The sequence below is a fragment of the Micropterus salmoides genome, unplaced genomic scaffold (assembly GCF_014851395.1).
Source record: "Micropterus salmoides isolate LMB-PRFRI ecotype aquatic unplaced genomic scaffold, ASM1485139v1 Ms_hic_scaffold_1, whole genome shotgun sequence".
Classification (NCBI taxonomy): Eukaryota; Metazoa; Chordata; class Actinopteri; order Centrarchiformes; family Centrarchidae; genus Micropterus; species Micropterus salmoides.
The window spans coordinates 51,582,125-51,609,020 of NW_024040040.1; the positions used below are offsets into that span (position 1 = coordinate 51,582,125).

Below are 26,896 nucleotides of genomic sequence, written 5' to 3' on the forward strand. Positions count from 1 at the left end.
CAGATAAAGGCTACAGCAGCTCGGTGCACCTTGTATTTGATAGTTGGCTATGTGTAAAAATAGCTAAAACTAAAAATCTTTAATGAGACAGAGGACAACAGCTTAGCAAAGGTTTCTTTTAGACTCTCATCTAACTAAAGATTTGTCTCTTTGTTTCTTGACTTTCCTTTTCTATAAAGCACCAACATCCTCCTGTTTCCAGTTGCTCGATTTTAGAACTCAAATTATTTTCACTTTATTTAAACCTAAAGCCGGCGATGTGCAGAGCTACGTCAGCTTTAACCTCACTTCTCTTTACATTCATTCAAACAAACAGTGCCGAGTTGTCTTATATCTGTAGTTTATCTATTTGTGCATGAATATGTCAGTTTGTAATGCTTTACCAACGATCCTCTTTTCTCTCATCTCACCTCGCTCTGCAGCCCAGAAACGGTTTTAGCAAACCGAGTCTCAGCGGTTTCTGGCAGCTGAGAGTAGAAGCTCTGAGAGAGGCTCTTCATCCCGTCCTCCTTATACTTGTTCTACAGTCAGAGACAGAAAACAGCCACATTATAATTAGTTATAACATTAACAAAATACAACTTGAGTGATTTTTTTATTGAATGCAAATAGAGTTTATGCCAAAGTCTGATACATGTTTAATAATAGCTGCCAGTGTTGTCAGAAGAACAGAGAACTCCCCAGAAACAGATGGACTCAAAACTGACAAGAAAAGTCACTCATTCATAATGGATTCATTCATTCATAACTAAACACAGCAGCCTGTTCTCCGGTGCATCACAACAGAAATCCATCGCATCATGGCGTCCTGAGTAGACTCCCATGTTCTCCTCACAAACAGGATGTGAAGAAGAGACACTGCTTCATTTTCTGTGACTAAAGTTGCATCGAGCTGCCACAGATATCTATAATTTTCTAAAAACTACATTCCTCTATTGACATGGCAGTCTTCCTGCTTGTCTCAGTGTTTTCTCATCAGGATAATCTGCTTGAGGATCTTTTTTGCAGATTGTAGCCCTGAGACACAAGTAAGAAATTCTTGTGATCCATTTTTTTTATTATCTAAATGATTTTCTCTCTTGTGTTCATGACTTAAGAACAGGTGACAAAAGAGTTTTTGCAAGTGAGTGAAATCATTCATGGGGTGGTGATGGAGAAGTGGATAAGACACATGCCTTTGGTGCAAGAGACCCGGGTTCAATTCCCCACTGTGACACATCAACATGTCCCTGAGTAAGACCCTTAACCCCTAGCCAATTTAAATTCAGTTCTAGCCAAAAGAAAGACATGGCTGTAATGTTACATAACTTGCTAACATACAATATATGCACCTTTTGTTAAGAGTGCATGGGATACCTCACCTAATGCTTTCAGTCCTGTTGAGGACACGGGAAACTGGTGCACTTCTGCCTCTTGTGCCAAAATGAGTATTCCAACAACAAAATCTGATCCTGACAAATAAAAAACTTTTCACTTGCATAAAGTTGTTTTTTTTAACTCCAAAGATTATAAACCTTTTTTTTCAACAGTTCTTAAGTCAAACACAGGAGAAAACTATTTAGATAAATGGCTCACGGGAATCTCTTTTTTCTCATTTGCCCCAGACGGCTTCCGTACGCCACAACATTTTGAATACAGCTTGCTTCAATGTATTTAAAACTTGTTCACTGTGTCCCTTCACTGCAAAGATTTATTTTGCTCTTACTTGGCTCTGCATGTCGGTGAGCTCTCGGGCAAACTGGGTCTCCAGAGTGTCGGGCAGCTGGTGGTAAACTGGGCACGATAACTCCTTCTTAACAGCCTCTTTATACAAAATCTAAAAGAGAAAAGAGGGGACAACATGTGGACGCTGACTGAGGAGGAAGAATAAGACATTTAAAATAATCCAACAAGATTGTGAAAGTGCTAAAACATCCAAAAACACAGGGAGAGGGCAGGTTTGCATGTGATAGCTCAGACTACAAACACTTTACACATGCTTACTACACCATTATCTAAAGCATACTTTTAATTTACACAGTAATGTCTATGCTGCGAGAATCAACTTGCAGAGACAACTTAAATCCTGCAAAAATCTGGGGAATTTAGCCGTTTTCTTTGTTTAAAAATTGCAGCTCAGCAGCTGACTCTCAAATATCAGGTGTTTTACCGTCTTTGATTGTACCAACAATGAAGAGTATTTTTTCTTTCTGTTACATACATTATGGAAGTCAAAGGTGCATGATCTTTGTGTGTACCTGACTCTGTAGCTGTGAAGCCTCTTTAGCGTGTTGTGTCTCCAGAGTTTCAGGTAGCTGCTGATACAGAGACGCTGATGTCTGCTTCTTACCGGCCTCTTTGTATTTTGCCTGGGGGACAAAAATAGGAATACGATTCAGGTTTCATGCTTGAAAAAAACTCGTTATGACTGTTCACATCTTGCAGTGCATTTTTGGGGCCTCTGCGGTAGTTATATTAGCAAAACTAGTGGTCGATCCAATAGTTTCATTCGGAGTTAAATATCCAACTATTTGCCATTGAGTTTGGTTCAAACATTCGTGCTCCCAGGAAGACTTTTAGATTAAATCACAGACGATACTTCAACAAACTCTGAGCTCACAGGACACAATGAATCCTGTGTGAATCTGCATTTCAATGTATAGTTTTTTGTTCAGGAAATTTGCAGTAGAGTAGAGAGATAGAGGGGAAATACAGACAGAGACAGCAGTTAGAATTTATGTGCCTTTTTCTTCATTGCATTAAGAAACAGCATGATGGGTGGATTTTGGGAGCAACAACAGCTTCTTCTACCTACTCTACATGGAGACCCAGTCACAGAAAGAAAAGAAATCTGGAAAGATGGGAAGCATTTGGGGTAAAAAATAGTAATCATTAAGATGTGTTTAGTAAATCTGATAACTGACAGGCTTTATCCTGAATTCTTAAATCATAAGCAGTCTGCAGGTAATTCTCTGTAAGTGTGAACTGATGAGGGATGAGTGCAATGGATATTCAGTCCACGGACAGCAGCCTGAACCCACCTCACTCTGCATCTCTGTCAGCTCTTTGGCATGCTGGGTGTCGATGGTGTTGGGGAGCAGAGAGTACAGGCTGACGCTCATCTCTTTCTTACCATCTTCTTTGTACTTGACCTTGAGATGAAACAAAATACAGCCAGAAGGATGAGCACAAATCTGCTGCAGCAGTCACTCACAAATGAGTTATCAAATGTTACAGCAGAAAGAGAAAAGAGTCTGGGAAATATTTTCTACACAGATCATACTGAGAACCAACAACAAAGTCAGAGAACAAAGAACAAAGTCAATTTTGAACGTTGGGATGAAACAAACTACCCAGGTTCCCACACCAAGCTGACGAAGATCATGATTTGTTCTAAAGGGAAGAACAGCTAGAGAACAGTCGTACCTCGCTGAGCATCTCCGTCTGCTGTCTGACAAACTGAGTGTCGATGGTTTCCGGCATCAGGTGGTACAGACTGGAGGCGTCTTTCTTTAAACTCTGCTTGTACTTAAGCTGGTGAACACATGGTCAAAACACTTTAGTCAGTTCAAATAAATCTTTAAATGTATAGAAAGAATATTGAGAGAACATGAGGAAGGAAAAAGAAAGAATACAACACGTCGACAGCTAAGGAAAGGTGCTTCTTTTGGTGTTTACTACCGTACTTCCTTTTTCTAAACATGGATCCCATCAAGTTCAGGTCTGAATTTGGGTCCTTGTTCAGGTTCATGTGAGACAGTTTAAGGTCTGACTTTTGTTCAGGTATATTTTTATAAGCCTGTAAAATAACTTTCCTTGTTGTACAAAGCTGCAAAGTTTAAAATCTGTCTTAAAGTTAACCAAATATACACTCATCCATCTTGGCTGATTAGTTAATCAATAAAAATAAAAATTTAAATGTGTATAAGCAGCAAAGAAGCATTTGAGACAGAACGAAAAAGTCATCCATGTCTTTCTATTAGTTGATGCATAGTTGTTGCTACCTACCTAAACTCATATTGTTGTAACTAAACGACTAAAGCGCACAGATACTTCATGTTTGATATTTTTGCAAGTCACCAAAGAGCTTCAGGAGCATGAACCACCACCCACTGGACTGGAGTGGAGCTTACTATGATTTGCACATTGCTGGAAATTGCAGTTAGATTTGTGAATAGGCTAATGAAGACACGTACATCAGGATCAGTCTAAACAAAAATGTCTGCCAAAGACAGCTGGACAGATGTTGTGGTGTTTGAATGCCTGTACCTGACTCTGCAGCTGTGAAGCCTCTTTAGCGTGCTGTGTTTCCAGAGTCTCGGGTAGAGTCGAGTACAGAGAGCTCGTCACTCCCTTCTTTCCTGCTTCTTTGTACTTCATCTAAAACAGAACGCAAATCAAAAATGAACTTATTGCTTCGAACTGGTTTCAAGCTGTCACCTCAAATCTAGTTTGTTGAATCAATTTTGTTCAAATTCATCATGAGCATCGATAATAACCCTGGGATTTGGGCACAAATGCTAGAATTTCTGTTCTTTCCCTGTTCAGCTGAACTTCAACTTTTGAAGCCTGCAGAGATTTTTATCATTTCTCATGTTATACATGAAGTGCTCATTCCAAGAAATACACTGCAATATAGAGCTGTGTGTCATCTGCATAGCTGGAACCAGCTGTGAAATGAGATAAAACGACAGTAATGAGTTGTTAAAAAGTGATGTACAAGTTTTGTATACTGCATACTGCAAGGACATTAGGGGCCATCAGTGAGCATCAGAACTAAATTTAGGAGACATATATTTCTGTGAAATGTTCATAATACTTACTAAACATTATACATCAAAAAGACTAACTGCATTAAAATTACAGGGCACTCAGATGTTTCCAAACCAAGTACAAAATACTTTGCAGTCAGAGACATGGTGAAAGGTAAAAAGAGCAGCGCTTTGTTCATGGAGTAATTCTCCCCCTCACCTCACTCTGCAGCTCGGAGGCAGTTTTAGCAAACTGAGTCTCATTTGTTTCTGGTAGCTGAGAGTAGAAACTCTGAGAGAGGCTTCTTCTTCCATCTTCCTTGTACTTGTTCTGCAAAAAGATGAAGAAAAGAGATGAGTCTGATTTACAAACAGGGTAGGATTTTTATATACAGACACAGATGGAGAGGGGAACATATTTTTTTCTGAGCAGGGGTCTGAATATTAAGCAGCTCCACTATCAGACCCCCAAAAAGGTTTTTTTTTCCTGTGGCTCCAAAAAAAGTGGTACAAATCTGGTATCCCATCTTTCCCTGGCCACAGAGCAGATATTGTTAATGACTCTTCTCCGATGCACAATACAAACAGATTCCCCTTTGATCCTGTTTCTGATGCTAATCTGGCCTGTGATGAGTGTCTATGGTATAAAAACATCAGAGAGCATTGGATAATGAGGTAGTGATTATTTATAACTAATCAAACATCATTCTTATGTCAGCTCTCTCTGCACTTCAGTTATTTTGAGGAGACATCAGCTCTCACCTGAAGAACATCCCTCCTGCATGTTCATTTAATCTCACTCCAAAATGTTTTGAGGGTGAAGAAAAAATACACGGGTGCCCACATTAGAATAACTTTATTTTACTTGGTTTCACATTTTTTTAGTCAGCGCTGTCTGACACGCTTCTCTTAAAACTGTATATGGAGAAACCTCTAATATAACCATGACTCTAAAACACACAAGGTAAATTAAGCTGCACGTAACCATAGAAACAGTACTGATGGGTATTTTCAAAAACAAAAAACAAATAAAATGTAGTTTTCAACAAGTAAACAGACTTTTTAAGCATTCCCATTTCAGCAATCAAGTAGAACTTTTGTATGTACAGGATTTAGCACACTGTGAGGACATCTGTGGACATCATTAGGCACCATAACAAAAGCTAGGAAGGGGGGTAAAATATTGTCTGTATTAATTCTTTCAGTTTCATTTCACCTCATGTAACCCCATCTGAACCTCTACATGTAATATGAGGAGGAGTTCGACTGTGTTAAAATCTAAAAATGTCAAGAAAGTTGTGTGACCAATGGCAGTTTTTAATTCACCTGGCTCTGCATGTCAGTCATCTCTCTGGCGAAGCTGGTCTCTGACGTGTCGGACAGAGTGGAGTAGAGGGAGGTGGACATCTCCTTCTTCCCGCCTTCCTTGTATTTGACCTGGGAAATAACAGCATCAACAAGCAAAGGAGGATGGACTGCTGATGAGGAAAGTTATGAATTTGTGTTTACTTAGATGGTCACTGTGGCTGAAACCGTCACTTCAAGTGTTTTTCTAACCATTGCTTTGCATAATGGTTGTATAGTCAGACTTACGCAACTATCAGAAACAGTTAGGAGGCTATTCTTAGTTCCCATCTCTGGAAAAACTACCTCACTGAGCAGCTCTGCAGCTTCTTTAGCGTGTTGCGTCTCCATGGTGACAGGCAGGAGGGAGTACAGACTTGTATTCACCTCTTTCTTACCCGCCTCCTTGTACTTGAGCTGCAGATTGAAATGAACACAGTCAGTTTACATGACGTGGTGGTTTGTAGCCTGCTAGCCCTCATCACCCTGTACTAAACCAGTTTTCAGAACAGACCTCAATGGAAATATGTTTTATTATTTTTTATTTTTTTCGTCCTCTGAGCACCTTGTTGGCACAACCAAAGAACAGCAAATCTTCTAATTATATTTTAATTTTCTCCCAAGTTTAACCTTCAGGTCTGACTGATACTTAGCTCTATCTCGTTCTCATTCTCCCTGTTTCTAATTAAATAATATTTAAAATGCGTTCTTGTACCTCACTCTGCAGTTCAGACAGCTGTTTGGCCAGCTGTGTCTCTGTGGTCTCTGGGAGCTGATGGTACAAACTGCTTTGAATCTTCTGCTTCAGACCTTCTTTATACTTTACCTGCAGGAGGCAGGAAGAAACATCACATGGTGCGTTCATCCAATCCTTGGGAAAAATACACTAGTCCAACATCAGATATAAACGCCTCACATTTTGCAGTGGAAAAGTCTAAATACAATTGAACAAAGTGAGCACCTGGCCACTCCACATATGAACTCATATGGCATCAGCTCACACTGGAAGAGTTTTTGGAGTTGGACTATGGTAGGACACTCCTTTAAAGGAGATTCAATAACATTTAAATGTTAACAAAGTCAACTATTAATTAGACAACTTTAAGTAATCTATTGTAGCCTATTTTAGGCTTTTAGGTGGGCTAATGACGCCCAAACATGTGATGAGATAAATATGTCACATCATAATTTTCTTATCATTCTCTTCCTACAGAGCTTGTGGAAAAAAGACACTCATAGAGGTTCTCATGAAAGGGGAAACAAATAACAAACGAACCACTAAATAAATGACACGTTTGAATACCTCACTCTGCAGGTTTGACACCTCTTTAGCGTGTTGGGTGTCGATGGTCTCAGGTAGCAGAGAGTACAGGTTGATGCTCATCTCCTTCTTGCCGTCCTCTTTATACTTCACCTGAAAAAACGCAACAGAAAATGTCTGTGTTTATCAAGCTGCTGCACGTGTAAAGTAAATTCAGATTTTTTTCTCCTTCCTGTTGTTACCTCGCTGAGAAGCTCGGATACTTCCTTAGCGTGGGCTGTCTCTAAGGTCTCGGGCAGCACATGGAACAGGCTGGAGGAACGACCTTTCTTCAGAGCCGCCTTGTACTTCAGCTGGACACAAACAGGAGCAGAGACAGTTTATCCCTCCATGAAAAGACACAGGAGCGATGAGCGCATGTTTGTTTCCGTGTGCAGACCAGATGTGCCGCAGGTAGAGGTGTGTTTCTACCTCACTCTGCAGTTCAGAAGCCTCCTTGGCGTGCAGCGTCTCCAGAGTCTCAGGCAGAGTCGAATACAGAGAGCTGGACACTTCTTTCTTTCCCTTTTTGTACAACATCTAAAATTCATTAAAAAAATTATTATTTACCCTGACATTTCAAGGGACAGAACATGGTGATAATTCATTCAACACAACGTGGCTTTCAGATTTGCAGCTGCTGTAAATTCAGACATACAGTATCTCACAAAAGTGAGTACACCCCTCACATGTTAGAAAATATTTTATTATAACTTTCCATGTGACAACACTGAAGAAATGACACTTTGCTATAATGTAAAGTAATGAGTGTGCAGCTTGTAAATTTGCTGTCCCCTCAAAATAACACATCACACAGCCATTAATGTCTAAAGAAAAGTGAGTACACCCCAAAGTGAAAATGTCCAAATTGGCCAAATTAGCCTTTTTTCCCTCCCTGGTGTCATGTGACTTGTTAGTGTTACAAGGTCTCAGGTGTGAATGGGGAGCAGGTGTGTTTAATTTGGTGTTATCGCTCTCATACTTCCTCATACTGGTCAGTGGAAGTTCAACATGGCAAATAAGGTAGTGCTGGAAAATAATGGCGGCCACACAGAATATTCACACTTGGGGCCCAATTTGGACATTTTCACTTAGTGGTGTACTCATTTTTGTTGCCAGCGGTTTAGACATTAATGGCTGTGTGATGTGTTATTTTGAGGGGACAGCAATTTTACACTGTTATACAAGCTGAACACTCACTAATTTACATGTGTCATTTCTTCAGTGTTGTCACATGAAAAGATATAATCAAACATTTACAAACATGTGAACTCACTTTTGTGAGATATTGTATTTCTGAACTTGTCACCTGAGTACGGTAAGAAAATTAATTACAGCTTGATTTATAAATTAAAATCTATCAAAAGGGATGCACGTCATTGTAATCCGTAATGTATTGTGTGCAGCATATAAAATTTAGATTTAACAGTTTAAAGTCTCAAACATATCGCTTTTATATAAAGTTTAAAGTTATAACATTTTCATGAAATCAAACCGTTTTTTAACTATTTATGGCCGGCAATTTTTTCAACAACAGGTATTCATATTTATACAGTATATTCATTTTCATTGTTAGTGGCTGGATACAAATTGCCTTCACACGTATGAGGGACTGACAGGAAATGATGCAGCATGTGTCATCAGTGTTACTGATTCAGCTGCACTTTTTACTCCTGATGTTGTAATACATTGAACATGGAATTGAAGGTCAGATTCTGTGCTCATTTTTGTTGTCTTCACTTTCTCTGCCTCGACGGAGAAAGCAGCATCTTCAGTATGAAAAGTGTTTTGAGGTAAGAATGTTAATTTCTCACCTCGCTCTGCAGCTCAGAAACTGTTTTAGCGAACTGAGTCTCAGTGGTCTCAGGCAGCTGACTGTAGACACTCTGTGAAAGGCTCTTTATCCCATTCTCCTTGTACTTAGTCTGTAAAAGACAGAAAATCACGATTATTGAGATTCTCTGAACTTATTTTTCAGTATCATACAAGTCGAACAGGAATGTTTCTTTAAACTGTTGGTTTGGGGTTAAATAATAAAAACTGAGTGTTTCTCAGTATCTACATATCAACAATTAACTCCTATAAATAGCAAAGCCATTATTGTGGCTTTTATATTTTCCTTTTCTTCTTTGTGTCTTTTTAATAATTTTCCTTTCGTCGTCTGTGTTTGATGAACACGTCTTTGTGTCCTCGCACATCAACGCTGACGGTGAGCCAAGCCTCATTAGTCTGGACCGTCGCTGTACAGCATTGTTTAAAATGCAAATTAAAGGCTGCAGCGTAGATAACCTCTTTGAACCTTTTCTGATGATAATCACACTTGATGATGGCCAATTCATGATGAGCTGATAACACTGCAGCTTTCTGCAGGAGACGCCTTCCTGTTCTGGACCCTGTCGGTGTATCTGAGGATAGTGGTGAGTGTTCAATGTTGCGTCAACCACATCACATTTATATCTAATTTAATGTAGTTTCTTATTATTTCTATTAATTTATAACATTTAGATTATTATTAGATGTAATAAAGAAAAACTGAAAGCATGCTGTGAGCTGTTTTGTTGCTGCTTGTCTAATTTTCAGTTTGGTTGTAGCTGAATTTAGTCAGATGCATAACATTACTGAAACACAAGAGGCTGCTTATAAGCGAACCGGTCAAGAAGTTAATTAGCAAAACAAATTAGTTCAAGTGTACATTTGTCTTTTTTTCAAACGATATTTTAGTTATAGTTCACTGGGGGAAAAAACTTGTTAAAAGTTACTACTTATATATTTTCGTTCACTTTGTGTAAAAGATTTATTTTCTCATTATTGTTTTACATAAACACACTTAACACTGCATCTAAAGCTATTTAACACATTAACTGAAACACATTTGAGAGGATTATATGCAAGAGCCATCTCCCATACTGCACTGAGCATGACGTGTGATTACAGGATGACTCGTCTTCTCATTAAATTCTGTGATATCGATCCACCTGAGATGTGTTGTTGGTACTTTGGACACTGGATTAGAGGGCTCTGTCAGATATCTATCATGACTGGAATAAAATAAATTTTGTTGTAATAAATGCACCTCGCTCAGCATGTCAGTCATCTCTCTGGCGAAGCTGGTTTCCGAAGTATCAGGCAGAGTGGAGTAGAGGGAGCTGGACATCTCCTTCCTCCCGCTCTCCTTGTACTTAATCTGTGAAAATGTATAAAGAGACACATACAGAGTCTTCAATAAGGCAGCTGTAGTTTAATTTACCCTCCATGTTGACAGTATTTAAGCAGTAAAGAAGTGAGAGTGAAGAGTCATGTCTGTACTGTACCTCACTGAGCAGCTCTGTGGACTCTTTAGCGTGTTGTGTCTCCAGAGTTTCAGGCAGAAGAGAGTACAGGCAGCTATTCACTTCTTTCTTTCCGGCTTCTTTATATTTTGCCTGCAGACGTCACAAAGAACAACGTTTCTTGCTATTTACATGTTACCTCTCAGTCAATTCCTGCTGCAAGTCTCTTGTCTTTATGTATACATTATACAGTCTATAAATGACGTGTCTTTTCTTTGTTTTTTTTCAGGGTTTCTGCAGTAAATTAAAGACTTTTTAATACCACATAGCATGACATTTAATACATGGCACACACTCACAGCGGCCAAACAATTATGTAAAATCAGAAGCGAAGATAAACTCTAGAATTATTTGTTAATTTACCCTTTTTTTCAGTACTTCTCAGCACTGACAATAATTCCTAATGACCTGGTAAATCAAATTTGTGACCTGGATTAGCAGCAGAAAATGAATGGATGTATTAACCAATGAAACATTATTAATCAATTAAAGTTTAAGATAAAATCAGCTCTTCTGAGCTGCTGTAGCTGCAGCAGTGACGGTGTTTGCTACAGGTCTGATGCCACTGACTGATACTACATCTAACATGATGAGAGGAAATTAAATTGAAGACTTTTTAAAACCTTCTCAGACCGAAACTAAATTCAGTGCTCAAGACTTTTGAACAGAGATGTGCTGTTGTTAAATGCATTTCAGAGTAACGTAACATGAAACTCCTGAGATTTAGATAATTGAGTTTTGATTTATATTTAAAACCTTTTTACCCATTAATACTGTAAATGCTTAAATAGATAACAAACAGATGTGAAATATTTCATGTGTGATTAAAGGAAATCTACTTTAATTAACGGTTAAGGACTCTTACATATTAAAGGAGAACTTAATTAAGTGACCTTAAAATACCATGATTTATACTAAGGTCTCTTTGGTATTTTTAGGGAGTAAATTCAGATTAAATTAGTCTTGTTTGCTGGTGTTGATGTGTCAAACTCCACCTCTGGAGAGAGGAAATCTTAAACCTGAATTATGTCACTGTGATTCAATGAGTGTTTCCATAGAATTTAAAAAAACTGCACAAACTGAAGGGTTGGTAACAACATGTAACATGAATATAATAAAGTAATAAAGTTAATAAAATTGGGTTTCACAGGTCTGACTTTCAATGAAAGCTTTGGATGAGTGAGAAGTGACGCTTCAGATAGTTGGAGTAGCTCAAAGCGCCGCCTGAGAGCAGCTCTACAGAGCAGCAAATTTAGCACAACCCTTTTCATCTTCAACAGATTTTGCAAATGTCTAAATTTTATTTCATGCTGCTTCACTGCTGTTGGGATTTTCTGTTTCTGTTGAGATGTTATTGGCAGGTATATTAAACGTATTTTACACGTACATATTACTGTCTCAATGCTCTGACATAAAGCTAAATAAGAGCCTGAGTTGTTTTTACCATAAAGGTTGTTTCTGCCACGTTGATTCTCTCCAGCACCAGTTAGCTCTCAAGAGAAAATATTAATTATTTAAACTAAAAATAATTATTAAAATCCATCATTTTCTGAGTCTGGATAAGAAGAACTCTTCTTCTTTGGTGACATTATCTTCCAACTCGCTGCTGTTCTCCCCCGAGTGCTGCCACCGTCATTACAGAAGAACAGAAATCTACGTTTAAAAGTGTAAAAAGACTCCATGGTTTTCTTGTTTCTGTTATTGGTCTTGTTTCTGACCTTGAACATGTTGTTCAGCCACGTTTTATAGAGAAGAACTGTGGCGTCGTGTACCGTACCTGGCTCTGCAGTTCAGACAGCTGTTTGGCCAGCTGTGTCTCTGTGGTCTCTGGGAGCTGATGGTACAAACTGCTCTGAATCTTCTGCTTCAGACCTTCTTTATACTTCACCTGCAGGAGACAGGAGAGGAGCCATGCACTGGAAATGAATGCTAAAGCAGTTGTTATTTCATTGATTTAAAATACTTAACTTATCGAGTGAAAACGGGCCAGCAGAGATAACGACAGCATTTCTATATATTAATATACAAAACGTAATATATATACCTCACTCTGCAGGTTTGACACCTCTTTAGCGTGTTGGGTGTCGATGGTCTCAGGCAGCAGAGAGTACAGGTTGATGCTCATCTCCTTCTTACCGTCCTCTTTATACTTCACCTGCAGTAATACAAGGCCATAATACATCAGAATAAAATGTAGAATTTATGGTCTCATGTCAATAAAAGTCTCCCCTCTCTCATTTCTGCATGAAGATTGGTAAGGATTGTTTTACCTAATTCACTTCCTGTCTGAGCCAGGGGAGCTGCAATGGCAACACCTTATCTCTCTACCTTATTTGAATTATTATCCCCCCCTTTTTTTAACAAGGCAGGTCAGTCAATCAATTCTTATTTTCAGTGACGGCCTGGTCGGAGGTTAAAAAGGTCTCGAATAGGGAAAGTATACCAATGGCCGTCATCACAGGAAGCAGATTTATTTATCTAATAATATTAGTTATAGTTATCCTACCTCACTGAGTAGCTCAGAGACTTCCTTGGCATGAGCCGTGTCTAAAGTCTCCGGGAGAAGAGAGTACAAACACGAGTTCACGCCCTTCTTTCCCGCTTCCTTGTACCGCATCTGAACATAAAAACACATTTTAATGTACTGTAGCTTTTTAAAACAGCGATTCACAATTGAGCGATAATGATAAAGACTGTCTCACCTCACTCTGCAGCTCAGCAACAGTTTTAGCAAACTGAGTCTCGGCGGTCTCAGGGAGCTGAGAGTAGAAGCTCTGGGAGAGGCTCCTCCTGCCGCCCTCCTTGTACTTACTCTGAGAGGATAAAACAACCTGTCAGCACTGAACCTCTGCTGTTAGCACAAAGTGAAAACACTGTGTGTTATTTATGGCAATGCTTTGTTTAAATGAATTTCCATCCATCGCCAACCGTTTATCCTGCGTACAGGGTCGCGGGGTAAATGAATTTCCTTCCACGGCAAGAGACAACAGATTTTATTATCCAGTTTGAAGCGTGATCTGAATTACACACATGATGTTTGTCTGTTTAAAATATAATTTTGAAAGTCAAGAAAGTCGCTGTTTGTTGTAAAACTGTAAATATGTAATTAGAAAGACCACAACAAAACAGGAGTTGTTGGATTAAACTCATCAGGTGAGATACATCTGTGCCTGGAACATAGCCACGTTAGCTAGCTAGAATCAAGCAGGCAATGAACATTAGCTTAGCATTACTGCGTTAACATGTTGGTGACGTATATTGTGCAAGACAAGAGATGTAGTTCATTGATCTTTGTGAAAGTTTGGCCGGACCAAGTGAGTTTCTTTTTCAATCAAATGTGCAGGCATTCCAACCAACCCGAACATGATGTTCATGTGCGTACACGACCAAATCAGAGGTGGAGAAAGCAGATTTAAATTTCAGTTTGGAGGGCTGCAGATGAGATTGGTTGACTGACTGCAATCAATCAATTAAAATCTCAATCAAGTGCTGGTTTACACCTTCTAGATCGCCTCTTTTTTCACTACAGTCTCATTACAAACTGAATACCTTTATGGCGTTTTCTGTTTGTCAATGAGAATTAGCTATGAAGACTGTCATTATGCAGCCATTTTAAGGCCTGAATTATGAATTGCTTAATCAAAACACAAACATGCAGCGGTTTCTGACTAAATTAGAAGACTCTCCAAGTAAATAGGACGGAATGACCTTTAAACAAAGACCAAAATTGGTTGCAAAGATTTCAAGCTCTTGGTACACAGTGTGCTCTACCTCACTCTGCATCTCAGTCATCTCTCTGGCAAACTGGATGTCTGTGGTGTCGGGGAGCTGAGAGTAAAGCGAGGAGGGAGCTCCTCTAACCAGCAACTTGGGCCGATAATTCACCTGAGAGAGGGAGGATAAGAGTGTAAGAGAGAGAGAGACAGTCAGACAGACAGAGAGAGAGAGAGACAGTCAGACAGACAGACAAACAGAGAGAGAGAGAGAGAGAAAGACAACAATGTCACTGCTGCCAAGACAGCTTGTTACCTGTTTCAGAGCGATATCATCAGTGTCTTTTCTGTGTGTGTGTGTACCTCACTCTGCAGCTGTGACACCTCCAGAGCGTGTTGTATCTCTGGAGTGTCGGCGAGTTGGGAGTAGAGGGAGATGGAGGCTTTTCTCTTCCCTTCTTCTTTGTATTTTTTCTGAAACAGAACAGATCATCTCTTTCAGGTCAGTTCAAGACGTTTTCAACAGAAGCTTGTAAAAGGATAATGAATAAGCATAAGCAACAAGAGTAATGACAGGGAACGATGGCTTGAAATTACTGTTGGTACATAACTTTGCTGTGCAGTACATGTTAGTGGTGCTGGTGTAGCTTTGATTTCTCCTGATAGCTAAACTTTAAATAAAGTTTCTGTGTTTGTTTTGTGTATTTACTTAATTTGCAGTGGGATGCCTCTCAGTCAAACCTGCAGCTTAATTAAACCTGCAACTGCTGCATGAAACAAACCCCGTGTTGAATCCTTAAGTTAACTGATGAAATATGTTGAAACACAGCTGCTGTATGACTCAGAATTAGCATCGTGTTTGAGTACCTCGCTCTGAAACTCGTGGACGGCCTTGGCCAGCTGTGTCTCACTTGTTTCGGGAAGCTGAGAGTACAAACTGCTGCTCATCTCCTTCTTTCCTTCCTCCTTGTACTTGTTCTGAGGAGCAGAGAGAGTTTCACTGTGACGAGTGGTCGTGAGTCTCAGGAAAACAACATGTCAATAAGGTCTGGACTGGTAACAGCTGTTTTTCCTTGTTGTCACATCCAGCCATACATCTGCCCAGCCAAACTTTGGACGCTTGTCATGTTACATCCTTCTATCTATCCACCCCTCCACCATCACAACCCATCCATCCATTCATCCATCTTTCCATCCATCCATCTATTTATCCATCCATTCATCCATCTTTCCATCTATCCATCTCTTTATCCATCCATTCATCAATCTTTCCATCCATCCATCTATTTATCCATCCATTCATCCATCTTTTCATCCATCATTCCATCTATTTATCAATCCATCCATTCATCCATCTTTCTATCCATCCATCTATTTATCCATCCATCCATTTATCAATCTTTCCAGCCATCCATCTATTTATCCATCCATCCATTTATCAATCTTTCCAGCCATCCATCTATTCATCTGTCCATCCATCCATCCATCCATTCATCCATCTATTTATCCATCCATCCATTCATCAATCTTTCCATCCATCCATCTATTTATCCATCCATTCATCCATCTTTTCATCCATCATTCCATCTATTTATCCATCCATCCATTCATCCATCTTTCTATCCATCCATCTATTTATCCATCCATCCATTTATCAAACTTTCCATCCATCCATCTATTTATCCATCCATCCATTTATCAATCTTTCCAGCCATCCATCTATTCATCCGTCCATCCATCCATCCATCCATCATTCCATCTATTTATCCATCCATCCATTCATCCATCTTTCTATCCATCCATCTATTTATCCATCCATCCATTTATCAATCTTTCCAGCCATCCATCTATTTATCCATCCATCCATTTATCAATCTTTCCAGCCATCCATCTATTCATCCGTCCATCCATCCATCCATCCATCCATTCATCCATCTATTTATCCATCCATCCATTTATCAATCTTTCCAGCCATCCATCTATTCATCCGTCCATCCATCCATCTTTCCATCCATCCATTCATCCATCTATTTATCCATCCATCCATCCATCCATTCATCCATCTATTTATCCATCCATCCATTTATCAATCTTTCCAGCCATCCATCTATTCATCCGTCCATCCATTCATCCATCTTTCCATCCATCATTCCATCTATTTATCCATCCATTCATCCATCTTTCCATCCATCATTCCATTTATCCATCCATCCATCCATTCATCCATCTTTCCATCCATCCATTTATCCATCCATCCATCCATCCATCCATCTTTCCATCCATTTATCCATCCATCCATCTTTCCATCCATCCATTTATCCATCTTTCCATCCATCCATCCATCTTTCCATCCATCCTTCCATCCATCCATCTTTCCATCCATCCTTCCATCCATCCATTTATCCATCTTTCCATCCATCCATTCATCCATCCTCCATCCATCTATTTATCAATTTTTCCATCCATCCATCCATCTTTCCATCCATCCATCCATCCTCCATCCATCTATTTATAAATTTTTCCATCCATCCATCCTTCCATCCATCCTTCCATCCATCCATCCATCCATCCATCCCCCATTTATCTATTTATCAATTTTTCCATCCATCATCCATCCATCCATCCATCCATCTTTCCATCCATCCATCCATCCATCTATTTATCAATTTTTCCATCCATCATCCATCATGTCTGACCTCACTCAGTATCTCAGTCAGCTCTTTGACAAACTGGGTCTCTGTGGTTTCTGGCAGCAGAGAATAAAGAGAGGAGGAGCTCTTCACATTTCCTTTGTATTTAATCTGGGAAACAAACAAACAAACAAACCTTTGTTAGAATCAGGTTTTATGATCACAAATACCAACTCCAAAACCAATTTAAAATCATCGGACCCTTATAGGTACAATATTTAGAGGCTAAGTAAATATATTACTTATTCTTGCTAGCGTATAAAAACTTGTTTCTTGTTTGTCTACTGCCATCAACACTGTCTGTACTTCACAGGTACACAAGTTGAACCAAATCTTGTAACAACCTCACTTTGCAGCTCTGAAGCCTCTCTGGCGTGTTGCGTCTCAGGAGTCTGTGGCAGGATGGAGTACAGAGACATCGACGCTTCCTTCTTTCCCTCCTCTTTGTACTTTGACTGAAACAGCAAAACTGATCATATTGGTGGATGGATATGAGAGAGAGTGTGCTGTTGTACTTTGTGAGGACTAGTGACTAGTTTTTTTTAAAAGTGACAATATTTGGCCCAGTCCTCGCTTCTTAAACCAGCAGTCTGGGTTTACGGTTAGAATCAGGATTAGATTTGAAGAAAAGTGAAGAAAAACAACCATGCATGTTGTGTGTGCAGACCTCAGATATCACAGCGCTGATGTTCTTGGCGTGGATGAGTTCAGCTCCGGGAACAAACAGACTTTGCCCCCTCATCTTCTCAAAGTCTTCCTTATACTTCACCTGCAGGGAGGAGGAGATATTAAAGTGTGTTTGAGTGTGTGTTTGTGTTATATGACTTTATATTTCATGCAACCTGAACTCCTGCTGCACTTGTGCTCCGTGCCCAGGAGGAATGTTGTGTTAGTTGTTTTGCAGAGTTTTAATCTTCAAGCTCACAGAGGAGTCGTCTTGTTGGCTGTGTGCAGCATAAACAAAACTACTGCTATTTAATCTCCAAAGCATTTAAGCATAAAGACATTACGTGGTGTTATCCTGGTAACAATAATTGCATAAGTGGACCCCTTTACACTAACTGTCCTGGTGATGTATCCCTCTAATCATGCCAGGCTGCAGCACACAATATATTTTAATATTCACTGTGTTAAGAGTTGATCTTTGCAGCAACACTCTGAACTAAAGCTATGCCTGGAAAACAAACTGGGAAAAAAAAGATATTAATAATTAATAATATATAAAGTAATACATTTCTCTCGTTAAAGAGAAGATCTGAAGAAGAGATTTGTTTTTTCATTATTTTTTTATGTTTTTTTTACTTAAAGGGGAGAACATGATAACATTACTGTAATATTGAATAATAATGTACTGGTAATATTTAATTTTTTTAGTTTTTGTTTGACATGTTCATAAATTAGTGTGCCTAATATCAGTTAACTTCAGGTTTGAAATCATGTCAGGTTTGTCAAAAAGATTTTAAATGAAGCCATGATCAGCTGCTCCGTGGTAATTTATTACTTAGAAGGATATAAAGAAGAAATCCAAAGTGCAATAAATATTACCTCAAATCTGTGTACAGTACCTTCTCTAGCATTGGAGCTACAGCTGGTCCATATTCACAGTAAAATATGAGGTGTTATAAGCATATCAAAAGTCTAATTGGTCCGTCTCAGGATGACTGTTTATGTAACTTCTGTCACATTTTGTTTGCTAGCTCAACATGTTTTTTTCATTCAGTGCAGAACTTCACAGGAAAACAACCACAGTGCCGATGGACTGAACTTCATTTCAAACATGTGCCACAGTTTTGGCGTTTGCCTGAGTCTGACTGGACGTTTGGTCCAACAACAGACGGGCAGATTTTCTGGAAAGACCCAGGAGAAAAATGGAATTAATCCACAGACAAGCTGTTCGCCCAAATCTGTGAGAGGAAACTAGAGTGGGGAACAAAACAAAAGGTGCTTAATGGCACTAAATAAACGGCTTCTAACCGGCAAGCATGTGATAGTCCAGGAAGTGGCCAAGTTCAGCGTCAACGCAAATAAACACACAAGTTTTATGATATATTAGAAATGAATATATAAACATTTTCGGAAACGTAACACTCAGTGAGGCTCTGTGTATTTATAAATGTCCTCTTGTATATTATGTAGCGTTTATTATTGTATAATTTCTTCTCTATGTGCTGTTATATACTCTAAGCTACAATAGCAAAATCTCTACACTGGCTGCAGGACTGTGCTTAATGCAGAGCTGCACGAGGAATTTTAGGATTCACACAGGCGAGGGAAACAAAAAATGTGAAGAGCGTGTCTCATCCCACCTGCTGAGATAAAGATTCTGCCTCTACAGCCGAGTGCAAAGTCTTGAGATGTTTGTGTTAAACTTGTGATGAACTGAACTCTCCTACTGCGTGTGATGATTAATAATGACGTTTGAAGGCAGGTTTTCACTGGCAGAGAGATATACAGAGAGACAGCGGAGCGACAGCAGCTGGAGGAATAAATGAAGATGATTTTTTAAAGTGGGTTGACTTGCTTCCACTGTAGCTGATGAGTCATTCTGCAAACAGCCAAGCTGTCAAGTTAGACTCACACCAGGGAATCAATATCTCACCCTCCCACATCTTACAACAGCATTCACCCTCATTCACCGTTTTACTGTGAAATACAGGCTTCAAACTGCTGCTGCAGAAGCCAAATGGCGTTTTTTTTTCTTTTTCCCATTTCAGTATACGTGACCTCCTCTGTGTTGAATAAAGGCCAGTCATTCGATCGTTGGAGGGATGGTTACCAATGGCAACCCTGCGTTTAGGTCATTTGTGAGGATGTGGAGGAGGAAGAGGACGACGCCTCGCTTCCTTTACACGTGTGTAAGAGTTCACATCCAGAAGCATTTGTATTCATTGAAAATCAAGCAGGAGATATTACACAGTGAAATATGACTTTGGGTCAACAAAGCACAGATGCTAAAAATAAAAGATAAAAAATAAAAATAAATAAATAAAGATCAGATGCAGTACTGCGTTAAGTGTTTTTACTGTTGGATTATTTACCAAAATGGTTTTGAGACAGTGTTTGACACAACAAGCTCAGGTTTAACCCTAAACTGTCAAAAATGTTTTATTAACAGAAACATATAAGTGAAATGTAAAAAGAGCTACACTGGAACAGTCTGCAGATTTGGGTAAATAACACAGTAGTTACATAAAATATAACACTAACACTGGGTCAGATCAACGTCTTCTCTTGGCTGGTTTTTGGTGATGTTCCCTGGCGTCACGAAGAACTGATGATGAGCATTTTTAATGTCTGTTGCTTAAACAGACTGCTTTTAAGATCAGTTCCCTCACAGTTCACAACTATCTACAACCACAACTACAACTATCCTCTTTGATATAATGCTAAAAGATTCTTTACTATTACTTTTGGCCTTATCTTCTCTGTGTTCTGTTTATTAATTGTTGTTTCGCTCTGTTTACATAGTTATGGTCTCTGTTCTGAGGTTTTGGTTTTGAATCAGCGTTCTACTCCTGTTCCTGTCTGATGTTGAAATGGTCTGTGTCAGATGTCCGCGTGCTTGTTTTGGTGTTTTGGTTTGGTTTGTCTGTCTGCTTGTCTGAATCTGGTTTCTTATGGTTACAGATCATGCCGGGTTTGTTTGTACTTGTTCTTGTTCATTCTTGAGTTCAGTCTGTTGGTTCTGTCAGTCTGCAGTCGCCCCGTTCAGTTCCTGTCAGTCGTGTCTCAGCATCTTGTCCGGTTTCCTGTTTTAGTTTGCAGTTGTCTGTGTCTGTTGTTGGCATCCTGCTTGTTTCCTGTTTTGTCTTAATTAAATTTTGTCAGCGACTTCAGCGCCGACAAAACGTAGCAAAACGGTGGTGCCTTGAATACCTGCTGTGTACGCAAGCGCTCTGCATTTTCTTGCCTTTTTAACACCTTTGTTTTTACAAACTTGTTGCAGCTGATAACACCTGTGACACGCCCACCAAACGGGAGAAAACTACCTTGAGTGTTGCACAACGTTTCAACGAAACATGTCGTTCAATCCGAAAACGTTGCAAACCATTTTGAGATTGAACACGCCCCTGATATGTCTCCCCTGTTTATTCCCTCCATGCTCGTCAGCCCTATATCTATATATCTATATATCTATATCTATATCTATAGATATACTGTATAGATATATCTATATATATCTCAACTGCCGTTGTGTTTGGTCACTGCTGGATCACTGTAGCTTGTTGTGCTCTGTCTTGCGTCGTATGTCGAGTGTCCTTTTCCTGTATGTGTTTTCCGCCGTGGACTTAAGTATCTGTCAGTTGTGGATTGTGTTTATCACTGCATGGGCTCACCCTGTTTGGATATATATGTATATGTGTACGCCCTGAGTTCTGTGAGAGTTAATAAATTTCTCCTCAGACTGTACTCCGCTCTCTTGTGTCTTTCGCTTGGGCCCAAAACTGTCTGTCACTCAGCAGTTCCTGAAAATATCAGGTCCAGTTGCACTGCCAACTACTCTGTGAGCTCTATGTGACACCGGAGACGATAAATACACACACATCCGACTGTAAGGCTCGGTAAAGTGCACTATTAGTTGCAGTCATTCACTGGAATTTCATTTCCCCGACATGGCTCCACGCAGCACGGCTGATATTACAGAATGACAGTCGCCAAAACAGAAAGTTACCTGTTGGTACTTTATGTTCACAGCGCTGTGTTTGTCCTGTTTGTCCACGGACCGCACCATAACAACCATGTGTTTTTTCCCCCCTTTAACCTGGACTAAATGAAACCACCTACAGATGTGAATAAAATAGTAAACTGAACCGACATTGAACGAACTTACATCACTGGCGAGTAAGCTGCATCTCCTGTTAAAGGCTGGGTCTGGTACTGGAGGCTTGACATCAGAGGAGGCCTGAAAACACACAAGTGCACGTAAGAATTTGAGGTCAATAATTACACGGACAATATTTAGACAAAAGTCAGTTGTAAACAATGTCTTAGTAATATTGGTAATTAAAGTACAATATCGGCAAACTGAATTATCCATACTAATAATACTGAGAGAGAGAAACCTGTGAGTCAACCATAGGAAACTCTTCTATGCACCACTAATCCCTCGCCGCTCTTAACAGGCCCAACTGAGTCCTAAAAATCCCACTATCAAAGGCTAATAATGGCACATTTTCATTTGTAGTTCCACTAATCCTCTCTAAGCCCGTATAAAAACCTGCAGTGCCAGGCGATGCCCCACGCCAAGGTCAATACAAAGACTCCCAGTCAGAGCTGAGAGGGGGCTTTCTCTGCAGAGGAACCAAATCTGCCTCTCAGCAGACTTCATCAAAGAAAAGCAAAATCCTTAAAGACGTTTAGCAGTACACAGGACTTAGCTACAGTTCGGGAACACTGTGTGTATTGGCGTATTGAACACGGAAATCATTTAATAGAAAGAACAACCTCCTTAAAAGACCAAGAGGTCTAACTGCAAATTTGAAAATTTCAAAATCAGAAAACCAAAAGTAAATAATAGAAAACTTTATTAGCCTTCTCTGAGACCCTGGTGTTCTGGTTTTAAAGAAGCAGTTCTCACATGAAATGAAGATCACCTATATGATATGAAGTCATATTTGTTTTAAGTAGACTGACAGCTTAAATGGGTTAAAGGTAGGATCAAAAAACGATTTGGCTGAAAAGACCTGACGGCTCTTTAACAATAGAAAATGGTGAGGAAAAAAAAAACTTTTTTAAAAGTCTCAGGTTCTGATCTGAAATAAGATTAACTAAACCAGCTGAGACAGAGATCTCTGCATTGTTAAAATACGAGCATGGAGTCTAATCTAAAAGATAACAAATTAATTACCTGGTTCCTTCACAAATGGGAGGACTGAATTCCACACTGAACATATTTAAGATTCGCAGGTGTGCACGCTTGAGGATTTGGTCATATTCATTTTCCTTTCTTTGAGTTCTTTCTTGTCAAAGTTCCAAGTTATCTGATCATTTTTAGGCTTTAACTGAGCTGAATATTTTGGGTTGTTTATGTTGAGTTTTAAAAGTTGCAGGAAGTTCTCACCTCGGATTCCCAAGTTCCCAACAACTTCTTTGCTCGACCCTCCTCTTCCTCTTTATTCTCGTCTCCTCCCTCCATCTCTGCTTGATTTTCCTCCTTGTCCTCCTCTGTTATTTTCTCAGTGTCAACCTCCTCCTCCTCCCCCACGTCCGTCTGCTTCACCGTGTCAACAACCGTGGTCAGCATCTTCAGCGTTGTTACCACCTCTTCCTCCTCTCCCTCCACTGTCATAACCTCTTTCATCTCTTCAACAAACACCGGAGCAGCTGGGGCCTCTTCATCCATGTGATTCACCTCTGAGGACAGCGGACAGTTAAGTTTTAGGTTCAGCTTATAATGCAATTTTTTTATTTATGTAGCAGAAAGTGAACAGAAAAACGAGCAACACCACAGAAAACGATAACTCCTTCGAGGGTAAGTCCACCCTCGATTTCTGCCACGATGAATCGTTCTTATACGACAGAGGTGGGGAGGAAAATGTCTGTGTGAGGTGTAGCTTTGTGGTTACATATTGTGTGATGACGTAGAGAGGTGTGGGGGTGGGAGCAGCACAGACCGACCATAGCATAGACATTTATTTTGATCTTTCATCGCAACAATCATGAGGTAAACCATAGAAATATACCGTTCGTGTTACAAAGTAATCTACCAGGAATATGCTCTGGCATTTATTCGAATGGCCAATGCAGCACCTTGCGTTGGCCAATGTTGGGGCCAGTCTCAACTTTTTGCAGAACTACCCTGTGTTATTTAGCAGGAGTCTCTGCACTCCCAGGGTCACTGCGTTACCAAAATAAATGAGAGGCCTACGTTTTTTCATTAAGTTAAAGTCGGCCTTAGTGTCTCTGCCGGAAAGGCTGGAGGCGGATGGTGCTTTGGCAGCCAATGAAGACATTTACAACCCATTAACAAATTATAAAAGGACAACAAAGACAGCAAAGAGACGGTTGCTTTTTGTAAGTCGCTTTGGGCAAAGAGTCTGTCAAATGAATGTGATGCAATGTGACGTTATAGACTCTCTTAAAGAGAGTGTTCTGTTCCAGTACTGGAGAGATTTGCGATGCGTTTTAAAACTTGCATTGAAACTCTTGTTCCACGTTCTCAAAGTTGTGTACGGCCTTATTAGAAAAGTATATCTCCCTTCTCATGTATGACAGCATCTCTTCCATTCGTTACCCCAGAGATGTTGCTACCAAACTGACTCAATTAGCTCAAAAACCGAGGTCTCTCAACCACGGTTCTAGTAAGGTTATAAAAGGAATGAAAGCAACTAAACACTGAAAATACCACTCATTACTAAAACTGCAAACTACAACTCACTGACGACCCAGTATAGACAACCCATATCATGGCTGTCTATACTTTCGTCTGCTAGCGACTTCTTCAAAGTCATGGTCACCATTTCCTGCTCTACGTGTCAAGGTCACCTTTTCAGCTTCATCAAAGTCACCGTGTTAAATTACTTAACGTCGTGGCCTTTCTTTCAGATTCTTGGTCACCCTATCAGTATCACTAGTAATCGCCTCTGGATGTCGAAGCGTCTTCATACTTTTCAGCTTTTACCGACCTTCCCCGAATCTTCTTCTAAGGCACTCACCTTGTCGAATTTATTGTCTCTTAATAAGTTTTCCTTTGGCTTCCTGGGTGTTTGGGCTAGTCTTTTAGCTTTCCAAACACTGCAGTCAGTTTATTTTGCCTTCTCTTGACGTGAAACTCTTTGTTTTCTCAGGATCTTCTCATGCGTTCCTTTCAGGTTCTTCAAGGCGTTCTCAGCGTTGTGATCCCTCCTTCAGCTTCTGGATGTCTTGGACACTCTTTCAGTTTCTTTGATTTTGTTTTCGCCCTTTCAACTTCTTCGTCAACTTTTAGCGTCTCATTATTATTGCCTCTAACTCAAAGCATAAACCTGTGTGCGACTGAACTGCCTTGTCTAGTCTCAACTGCCTCCTGTGTTGGCAGACTGTCTTCTGGGTGTCAGTTCGTTGGGTACTTCTTATCACTTTTAACTTCCACATTTAGCCCTCTACTCAAGACCTTATCGCCACCGTGCCCTTCATCTCAATCACAGTGCCAGAGCTGGGTACAGTGTGTCTGTGTGTTTAGGTGCACTAAAACAAAGACTGTGGGTACATCCTGTATGAATGTGTCACTGTCTGTGTGTTTGTTTAAGTGTATGTAGGTTAAGGGGATGAAGGTGAGTTCAGAAATATCGTAAGCTGGAAGGAATGTACCGTACACACTGAAGAGGACAGGAGCCTGCACTTCAGTGTATACAGGAAACCCACACACACACAGAGCAATACCTACTTTTTATTTATTTATTTATTCCCACCCAGTGGAGCATAAGCTCATCAGAACCCTGCACCACCAAGCCCCGATTAAAGGAACATAAACCCCTGAAGAAGGCACTTACAGCTTGTGGATATCCAAACTGAACCTTTATGAAAACAGCCAAAAGATCCAAGAACAATAGTACGGCTGCTGAGAAAAAGAAAAGAAAATACAACAACATTGTGATTCTGTACGTGTCTGGAGTATCAGAGAAACTCAACAAACACCACATCTCTGTGGACCACACAGATACTGATCCACCCCAAAGACCGCACACGCAAACACAAGAACAAGAACCAATCTAGTCAATCAATCAACCAATCATCACGGCTGGATTATTGCAACAGCCTTTTCACCTGTTTAATTTACATCTCTTAACAGGGGAGGAGGTTTGCAACACCATTTACAATGTTGTCCTTTCATCCCAGGAAACTGACTAAACGCTCACATCTGGCCTCATGTGAGAATGCTAACAATGGTCGTTCAGACTTGGCCTCAGGAGTCTCCAACGATCGTAACGACGTAGAAGTACTAATAAAGTAAAAGGTATCAACCCTCTTGACAACAACCCCACACTGAAGAAGCCTCTTGGATGAGGTGAAACCTCTTCTAGTATCTTCAACCAAATCCAGTTGCCCTTGATTTGAACCTTTCTTGGATAAGGAATCTACCGTTTCCATCCACACACACACATATCCACACACTTTAGTTACAGTCCATTTACCCTTCAGCTTGAAGTTTTAGTGTTTTGTTCCAGCTGGAGAGTTCTTCAACCTGCCCCAAAGCTCCACAATTACACAGACTCTCTCCACTGTTTTTATAATAACAACCCTATATGAAACTCTTCTCCTGCCCCTGAATCACATTATGAAATATTAACGTCATTCACAATAAAAAAACACGACTTTTACCAAGTTGTGTGTATGTAGTTGTATGTTGTGTGTAAATGTAGGCTTTAAGGACACGAGTTCAATTTCAGCTGAAGAGTAAAAAAAAAAAAAGCCACATTCAGACAAGCTGTTGCACATTTTCACCTTGAAATATTGTGTTTGCTGTATCTTTTAAATAGGTGTTCAAAGCTTATTGTTGATGATGCTTGATGTAAATGAAACAAAACATATCAAAATTAGGTCAAAGCTTCTCCTTGATTTGTAGGCATCGTTCCACTGTGTGGGAAGCTGTGAGAGTGTCTTTGATCTGTTTTCATTGCAGAAGCTTCTTGCTGGCTAACATCATTTTGGATACCTTCATATCTTTAAGAGGTTAGTTAACAGTCAGGAATAGTTTCGTTTGGAGTCAAAGACAGAATGATGTCATGTGTCTGTACAGGTTTATATCTGCCTGCATGCTTGTGTATTTAGGTGGAAGTAACAACGTCATTTGGTCAGAGTGTGTTTGTTT

The 26,896-nt window shown here is 39.8% G+C and overlaps 2 protein-coding genes across 15 annotated transcripts in view; both read right to left on the minus strand.

Moving 5' to 3' along the window:
- LOC119913373 (LIM zinc-binding domain-containing Nebulette-like) overlaps positions 1–26,896 on the minus strand; it is a 114,915-nt gene that overhangs the window by 45,344 nt on the left and 42,675 nt on the right. The window lies entirely within an intron of this gene.
- LOC119913293 (nebulin-like) overlaps positions 1–26,896 on the minus strand; it is a 71,408-nt gene that overhangs the window by 38,853 nt on the left and 5,659 nt on the right. For 5 of the 13 annotated variants that reach the window (XM_038732710.1, XM_038732702.1, XM_038732765.1 and 2 more), the window contains 28 exons: positions 23,168–23,460; positions 21,938–22,009; positions 17,774–17,875; positions 17,451–17,561; positions 17,113–17,217; positions 15,284–15,394; positions 14,780–14,890; positions 14,475–14,588; positions 13,406–13,516; positions 13,210–13,320; positions 12,748–12,858; positions 12,481–12,591; positions 10,686–10,796; positions 10,448–10,558; positions 9,189–9,299; positions 7,807–7,914; positions 7,578–7,688; positions 7,378–7,488; positions 6,790–6,900; positions 6,324–6,491; positions 6,057–6,167; positions 4,951–5,061; positions 4,249–4,359; positions 3,406–3,513; positions 3,021–3,131; positions 2,238–2,348; positions 1,706–1,816; positions 411–521 (listed from right to left, as the gene is read on the minus strand). In XM_038732710.1, the coding sequence (XP_038588638.1) occupies positions 411–521; positions 1,706–1,816; positions 2,238–2,348; positions 3,021–3,131; positions 3,406–3,513; positions 4,249–4,359; positions 4,951–5,061; positions 6,057–6,167; positions 6,324–6,491; positions 6,790–6,900; positions 7,378–7,488; positions 7,578–7,688; positions 7,807–7,914; positions 9,189–9,299; positions 10,448–10,558; positions 10,686–10,796; positions 12,481–12,591; positions 12,748–12,858; positions 13,210–13,320; positions 13,406–13,516; positions 14,475–14,588; positions 14,780–14,890; positions 15,284–15,394; positions 17,113–17,217; positions 17,451–17,561; positions 17,774–17,875; positions 21,938–22,009; positions 23,168–23,449 (3,279 nt within the window). In that variant the 5' untranslated portion in view covers positions 23,450–23,460. Of the gene's footprint in view, positions 1–410; positions 522–1,705; positions 1,817–2,237; positions 2,349–3,020; positions 3,132–3,405; positions 3,514–4,248; positions 4,360–4,950; positions 5,062–6,056; positions 6,168–6,323; positions 6,492–6,789; positions 6,901–7,377; positions 7,489–7,577; positions 7,689–7,806; positions 7,915–9,188; positions 9,300–10,447; positions 10,559–10,685; positions 10,797–12,480; positions 12,592–12,747; positions 12,859–13,209; positions 13,321–13,405; positions 13,517–14,474; positions 14,589–14,779; positions 14,891–15,283; positions 15,395–17,112; positions 17,218–17,450; positions 17,562–17,773; positions 17,876–21,937; positions 22,010–23,167; positions 23,461–24,761; positions 25,141–26,896 lie in introns of those variants that run through there. The other 8 variants (XM_038732717.1, XM_038732723.1, XM_038732734.1 and 5 more) reach the window with 8 other exon arrangements.